The following is an 8,528-nucleotide window of genomic DNA, read 5'->3' on the forward strand; positions in this document are numbered from 1 at the left end:
GGACAAAGATTATCCTTGCCAAATATAGAGTTACTAGCCGTAACCATACCATTGCTGCTAGGAGCGCGGACTCATATATTTGGAAAAGCACCTTAAAAGCAAAAAACACTTTTTCCCAAGGTACTGCTTGGTCCATAGGAAAAGGAATTTCCATAAACCTTTGGGAGGATAGATGGCTAGCCTCGACAAAATCACTGCGAGAATTAATTTATGGACCTCTACTAGAACATGATTTTACTAAGCCCCTTAGCGCTATTCTTCAACAAAACTCTTGGAATTTTCAACAATTACCTTTTGAATTGCCTCAATCCACCGTTAGCCAAATCCAAAACACTTACCTTCCATTCTCAGAAAACTCACAGGATTCAATCTACTGGATTGGGTCTCTTAATAGGGAGCACTCAACGAGAGAAGCCTATAAGATATATCAATCAACCATAGCCAAAAATATTATACCACCCGACTTATCTCTTAGTTGGATCTGGAAAATCAATGCTCTAAATAAAATCAAACCTTTCCTATGGTTGTTAACCTCTAATAAACTGCCCACTGCCTCTCTACTTTATAGCAGACATATCCTCCTAGATAATCTCTGCAAACATTGCTCTATATTGGAAGATCCTTATCACATCTTTATTAGGTGCCTCAAAGAAGCCGCCCTATGGCAAAATCTCGGGATAGACACACCTAATGAAATAGATTTCATTCCTTGGATCCGTGCACACTGCATTTCCAGCCAATACATCACAATACCACAACAACATAGAATGCCTTTAAAGACTCTAATTCCCATGGCCTTATGGCACATCTGGCTAAATCGAAATAGTAACTTATTCCACAATACTCATAATACCACTAACAGTGCCAGGCTTTGCGATCATGTCCTAGAATACTACCACCTAACCTATAGTAAAAACACACAATCTACTCATACCAATAGAGTCACCTCGGCTTTTTGGTGGGATAAACCACCCATGAACTGGTACAAATTAAATATGGATGGGGCTTACCACAGTACCACAAACAACAGTGGCGCAGGAGGCATAATTCGAAATACAACAGGCCATTGGGTGCAAGGATTCGCAACACGCATCATAGCCCAATTAGCCCTTCATACAGAAACCCAAGCGCTATTACAAGGCCTGGAGCTGGTGAAATCTATTTCCACTCATAGCGGAAGTCGATAATCAGGTATTAGTAGAACACTTAAACAGGAGAACACTTATTATAGCTCACACAAATACTCTTGATGACTGCAGGTTCCTCCTACACGCTATGGAGAATGCAGCAGTTCAGCACATCTTTCGGGAAGCCAACAAGGTGGCGCATGAACTTGCGAAGTTTGGACTTCATGCTACCAACCAGATTTTGGGAGAATCAACCTTTTGGGATTACCCACCTACTATGTTTATTCGACTTTTAAATAACGACTATTTAGGAAGGTCATCGTTAAGATCCTTCCCATGTAACTAGCACAAACAATATTGTTACTTTCCTGTATTTCGTTTCAGTCTATAAAAGTCTTCATTCAACAAAAAAAAAAAAAAGGAGCCAAAATTTGTGGAAGTTTGATTTTTACTATCAAAGATGTTAGATTTTCCCTAAAATTTATCCTCTTAACAATGATTAAATATTTATCAAATTAATTTAATATAGACCTTTAAATTTCAAGACAAGTGCCTATCATCAATGTAGAGGAGTCAAGTGCATCACGTAATTAACAAATGAAAACTACAGAACATGAAGGAAATTAATATCCCAAAACTCTACCTATCTTCAACTAAACTTATCCTTATGATGCTGACTTTCTCATGAATTTCTGTTTTCTATAGCTTCTAATGAAATTATTCGTCAATTAAACTTAGGTCCCATGCCTGCATTGGACTTTATTAAAGTAAAACAGCACTGAAAGGGACTTCACCAATAATTACAAATAATTATATACCGCAAATATATAGGGGACCCCATACTTTATATGCCTATAGACACATCATGATCACAAGTGTAAATAAATATTGCTAACTTCCCACTACAACAAAAATCACTAAAGTGGCAATTATTTAGTGGGTTCACATTTTTTCTTGTGGGTGGGGGTTTAATACTGTATAATGCTACTTAACAAGAAGAGAACTAGTGTGTAGTGAAAATTATATTAAAAACATAGTGTAATTATTCAGTAAAGGAGTGTCAAGTGACGTCCTTTGGACAAAGGTGATTTCGTCACTGGAGAACATTACAGAAGTTGATAAAATTAAAATCTCAAATCCACATCTCGTGATGATAACTGAGTTCTATACATTTTCGATTGATTATGCGTCTTGTAACCACGACGCGACGACAATGGGAAATTTAGACATGATATGTAAAAATCACTCTAAAAAAACGTAAGACGTGCATGTTTACATCAGCTTGTATTGAAAATTAACTTTGGAAAGTGTATTATCGTTCTCTTGTTAATTAATTTGTTATCATTAATTAGACAACACAAATTTGTTGGTTTGTGTCGGACGAACGTGACAATTGTGTGAGATAACTTATATTATCAATGAAATCAATGAAAAGATAAATGAAAGAAATCAATTTTAGTATACTTCTAATGTTGTGCATTAGTACATATACTTCCCCGAGGCTTTGTTCGCATGGACAAGATTGTTGAGCTTCAATTTTTCATACAAAACTTAATTGATTTACGTTTTATTATAGCTAAAATCAACTTCATTGAACATGCATGACTAATTACATGAACGGATGTATCATTTATTGTACGAATTCGACAGAATTCAATAACTTTAGTCTAACTTATATATATGTTTTGAGACTGAATATATACATATAATAAGCTGCGAATTCCAAATAGCATAAATGAGTTAGGGGTCTGTTAGCAAGGAAAAGGTCGCCGGAATTCATAAAATTTAATTTTTGAATTCACATATGAATATAATTAATAAATAAATATATCTTTTAGCAACTTGTGCCCCAACACATATTTGTACTATTTCTAAAATCCTCCCAAATCTCCCAAATCTTGATCCCATAAGTTGTCAGTGCAGGTACAAACATTATACATTCTAACCCCGATAAATTTTTGAGTACTGAAACTTTCTGATACACCGAACTTGAGCTTGTGGTCCCTTTGCAATGGATAAATTTGCAAAGTTGTAGTCTTGTAGACACCGTTATATACTAATCGATTTGTAAGTTGTAACGTGTACGTGTGAAACAAATCATTGCTATAATGATATCATATTAAAATGTCGTATTTTAGTTACACTATACGCCAATTAATCATACTAACAAATCGACGAGTATTAAAACAACCTAATTGATAATAAATAAAAAATTTGAAAGAAAATTGGGATTACAAAGTTTAAAAGGACCATTTTGAGAATGTTCTACTATTATTCACTAATAAAAAAATGGAACTAGTGACGAACAAACATTGTAGCTAAAAAACAAAACACCTCGCTAATCTTATTTAGCGACGGATTAGTGATATCAAAATATTCTACTAACTAGAACTCTAGAAGCAATTTAGCGGCACAATTCGTAGCTAATTCCAGTTTTTATAGTAATTGCATCATAGTCATGGGGGATATATTCAAATTGCTAGGGATTTCTCAACATTAGATTTTAAGTTTAAAGAACTCCATCACTTTGTCAATTTTGTGTCGATTCATTGGCCATTTCTTCCAAGTTGGATAAATTTTACGATATTGAGCTTGGTTTTGTAAGCTTAAAAGATGCATTAGAAAAACATATCTCTATTGAAATTTAAGTTGAATTAGAAATGATTAAAATATCAATTTGAATTATATTAATCCTAAAGATTCATGACATAAAAAAACGTGCCCTTTCCCTAGTGCATAACCGACTTATTTGTAGCTAGGAGTCCTAATTGTGGTGTGTTTCTAGGTACTTCTATATGTTTTTATAATCTCCCCTGTTAGTATCAAATAATCAATAAGAAAACACGATTGATTCTTGATCAAGTATTCCTCGTGTTATGATAACTCCCTTTACTAAAAAATAGCTCCATCCTGCTTGTGTATTAATGATTAATCGACTTAAAGGTTGATTAAGCAACCTAGCGTTGTTTACTGTCACCTTGGAAAAGGGGACCATTTAGAAAAACTTTTCTCTAGCAAAAGGAACTCATAGACCTAATAACTCCAAGGGTCTACCCAAGTGAGGGTATAGCCATAAAAGATAAAACACTTGAGGAAGAATAAATTGGGCGATAAAATTAGGTTTCAAACAATTAAATTCCTAATAATTGTTTCCTCATGTGCATCTTAATTGTCTTAGTTGGACATGCACCAACGTCATGAATACAAAATGAATTCACGCACTAGGGCATTAAGGGAAGTGGGTAAGGAGAAATGAGTGAGTATACGTAGCTGTTTTCTTTTCTTTTATTCCCAGAAGATTAACAAACGCCCAAATTGTTTAGGTGTGTGCAAAAATCACATGTTCTATCTGTTTTAATTTATGTGTCTTAATTTGACTGGATACGAAATTTTAAAAAATAAAGATTTTTTTTTGAATCGTGTGGTCCAACTTGAACTAAATATGTGAAAAATGTATACTACATGGTTTCCATCCTTTATAATATCAGATAAAGATTTACAGTCCACTTCACCCTTGTGGTAGATCCTATAAAAGGCTTTGTGTAGCAGCGCTAGTCTTAGCACAACCTTCCATCCTCAGACGGATGACCAATCTAAGAGGAACATCGAGACATTGGAGCCTATGCAGAAGTATTTCCTTGTTTTTCGACATTGTTGGGATAGACGTCTACCACCCTTGGTGGAGTTGGCCTAAAAATTAGAGGGGAGTCAAACTTATTGAATCAAAAGAATACTATTAAAAAAAAATTGAAATCGCTTCCAAGAGAATAGTCTTAAATATGTACATGTCATGTTGAATTAAAGGTTTACTACATAATTGTTTGTTTGTTTTTTTTTTTTTAAAAAAAAGAAGAAGTAAAACAGTGATATTGAAACAAAAGAGTCATTAAAGAAGAAATTGCATATAAACTAGGAATACTATTAATAATATGAGAACTTTTGAAAGAAAAACCTGGAAATTTGATTTACAACTGATAATATCACCTAAGGGGTCGTTTGGTTTAAGGACTCATTAGTCCCGGGATTATAATCCCGGGACTAATTTATCCCATCTATTGGGATTATTTTATACCATCTAAAGTATAAGTGAGTTAAGAAGGTATAAGCTGGTTATCCTAACATTAATTTTTATACCATGTTTGGTACAAGGTATAAATTTATCCCAACACTAATTTATACCTTATACCAAACATGATATAAAAATTAGTGGTGGCATAACCCAGCTTATACCTTAAACCAAACGACCCCTAAGAGTGTCTGGCTTAGGCCGACAGCAATGTGCTTAACCAACAAGAAAACTAAAAGAAGAAAATTAGTTAAATACTAAGAATAAAAAGAACAATAATAAGAATGATTAGTATTGGTACGTACATGGAACAATTTCCTTTTGATATAAGACAAACTCCTAATAATTGTTGGGAAAGGAATCCATCTGTGGATCAACATCAACAACTTTTCGTTTTACACATATATATATATATAAAAAATATCAGTAAAAGAAAAACAAAGCACTGTAAAGTAAAAAAAAAAAAAAAAAAAAAGAAGAAGAAGTTGGATATTGTTCTTTCTTTAAGCAATAAACAGATTTTTTTTTTTAAACAAAGCTTAAGGGACAAAATAGTCATCTGGCATACTGAAGGTGTCTGGATCTTCATCATGTATCCATCCAAATTTCTCCAAGAAAGGATTTACCAAAGTGTTTGGTGGATAATTATCAATGCAATCTTTCCACACATTTCCATCACCCAAATCTCTTAACACTTCCCACAAACAACTATTACACTTAAACCCTGCTCCAAAGGCAAGCATTAGTATTTTATCACCTTTCTTTAATCTCTGTTTAGCCTCCATGTACCCCAACACATACCAAAGGCTACTTGCTGAAGTGTTACCAAATCTATGCAATGTCATTCTTGCTGGCTCTAAATCGTACTCACTTAGATTCAAATTTGAACCAACTCCATCGATCACTGCTTTTCCTCCTGTATGTAAGCAAATATGATCCACACCTGTTTTGAAATTAATCATTGGCCTAGGTCCTCCTTTTGTTGATCCCCAATTCATTTTTTTCACAAATAACACGATTGCAAATCGAAGTAGTTCCCTCACCGGAAGAATTAAGGGTGCAATTTGCTTCAAATTATCAGCTAGTGCACGTGTCGCGGCCTTTGGTAGTGTTTTATCAAGGTGGAACCCTATGTTACCTTGATTGTCTTCTCTTTGTACACAACTAGCATAGGCTTCATCTTTTGCACCATGGTGTACCCTAACTAGTCGTTTCAACTTGAACATGGCCTTGTTTTTTAGGGCCACTTTGTTTGTCAATAAAATCGCGCAACCCCCTGACCTAAACAAACAATTTGCAAGAATCATAGATCTATCGTTCCCCGTGTACCAATTTGAGCTCAAGGACTCAGATGTCACCATAAGTGCAAGCTTGTTCTTCTCATTCTTGAAAATACTTTCAACGATATTTATCGATATGAGGCTAGCACTACACCCCATCCCGGTGATGTTGTACACCTTGATGTCTTCCCTCATCTTGTAGTAATTGATTATTCGTGCAGCTAATGATGGCATATTAGCTAACATCGACACATTCACCACGAGGACATCGATTTCAATAGGGGAAATTTTGTTCCTCTTCAAGAGCTTGTCAATGCTATCATGGAAAAATTCTTCCATCTCCACAATCCCATCTTCGTACGTAGGGCATGCTTCGCGTCCATGAAACACCATTCTTGGTGCATACGTTTGTTCACCAATGCCCGAGCTAACGATTGCTTTCAAGAGGAACTTGTACTCATTTAGGCCAAGGTGTTTGTTTCTATGAATAATTTCCCCTGAAAATTTCGTGCTAAGCATTCGATCATCGGTAGGCTTGTGACATTCGTAGTCCAAAATGTAACAATTTTGGTGTCTCTTTCGATCTATAATCTTCCATATGAAAAAGAGTAGGTAAAAGACAGGAAGACCATAGAACAAAATTGAAATGAGGTCCATGAGAAAGAAGGGTGAAAAGACTAAAGGTTAACGAGAAAGAGTGAGGAAAATAGTGTAGTTTTTTTGTTTTTGTTTTGTACGTTGCACACTTTAGTGTTTTCGTTTTTTTGGTTAATGAGAAATCTAATTCGAAGTCTAAGTATAAAAAGGAGGATCCAAGTTGCACATGCATGTGACTAAATATTAGTGGAGAATATAATAATCGTTCGTTTTCTGTCAACTGCCACCAACTAATGGTGCGTGACTTTAACAATCTTTATTAAATATTCAAAATTCATACACATTAGGTATGTAAAAAAAGGAAGATTAATTTCTATCAACTTTCTAAATTAACAAAAACATCCCCAAAAATACTAAGAACTTTACAATAGTACCAATTATTTAGACAACAACCTTCTTTTCTCATTTTAAGAGTAATTAGTTTCCTTCCATAAAATTTATTTTATGCATGACATGGTCTGAACAGAAAGCCTTTATGGTTGGTGTACGGAGTGTAACTTTTAAAACAACAGATTTGAAATCACAAACATTTAAGAATAGCAGAAAGTGGTAGATAGAAGTGTAGAGTATAAAGTTATGAAGACAGCCAGCATCGACTCATTGACCAGACTGCTGGAAATAAAGCTAGCATAGGAATTTTCTCACATACTGAAGTGTTTTTTGATTTTATTTTTTATTCTTTATGGATTTATACATTTGTCGTGTATATAAATCAAAATCTAATAATTGTTTTGACAAAATTAGCAGAACAAGGATCGAAATTGGGAAATTTTCTTGTATATTTCTCTCTGAATGTAACAGTGAACAGTGTATTCTATTTATACAATTGATCTGTGGACTGAAGTGTAATGTTGTAAACTACTCTATGGATGGAAATGTACAATATGAAACTATGTAACTAACTAAAACTTTACAGCTCTTTAATAAAATATCTGTGCAAGGAGTTATTTATCCCATGAGAAGGTGTGTATTATTGTTATGGTGTATTTCACTGTGTAGTCCAAAAAATGACTTTGAGCCCAATCTGTTATCAATGCGTCCAGTAAGAATTGGGCCCAATCTGTTATCAATGTGGTCCAGTAAAGAAATGACCCGATAATCTCTTAATCTTTTCCTTTCTCTTTCTCTTTCAGACCAAATGCTCTTCTTTCCTCTTTCTTTGTAAAAACGTTGTCTTGTTGTCTTCTTGAACAATACCATCAGAAACATCCCCCCTCAAGTGGGTGTCCGGTGATCGGACACCTAACTTGCTAGTAAAGTGACGGTGAAGAGGTCCGGCCAAAGCCTTAGTGAATAGATCGGCGATTTGAGAAGAAGTGGGGACAAAATTCAAGGAAATGAGACCTTGAACCAATTTTTCACGAACAAAGTGGCAATCAAGTTCGATATGCTTCGTAC

The 8,528-nt window shown here is 34.6% G+C and overlaps 1 protein-coding gene across 1 annotated transcript; it reads right to left on the reverse strand.

Annotated features, from left to right (window-relative positions):
- Window positions 1-5,536: 5,536 nt before the first annotated feature.
- LOC132600857 (3-ketoacyl-CoA synthase 3-like) lies at window positions 5,537-7,262 on the reverse strand. The gene has a single exon (XM_060314279.1). It carries the CDS (start codon window positions 7,128-7,130, stop codon window positions 5,733-5,735), a length of 1,398 nt encoding a protein of 465 aa, XP_060170262.1. The 5' UTR covers window positions 7,131-7,262; the 3' UTR covers window positions 5,537-5,732.
- Between the last annotated feature and the right edge of the window lie 1,266 nt (window positions 7,263-8,528).

Source organism: Lycium barbarum, chromosome 6 (assembly GCF_019175385.1).
Source record: "Lycium barbarum isolate Lr01 chromosome 6, ASM1917538v2, whole genome shotgun sequence".
NCBI lineage: Eukaryota > Viridiplantae > Streptophyta > Magnoliopsida > Solanales > Solanaceae > Lycium > Lycium barbarum.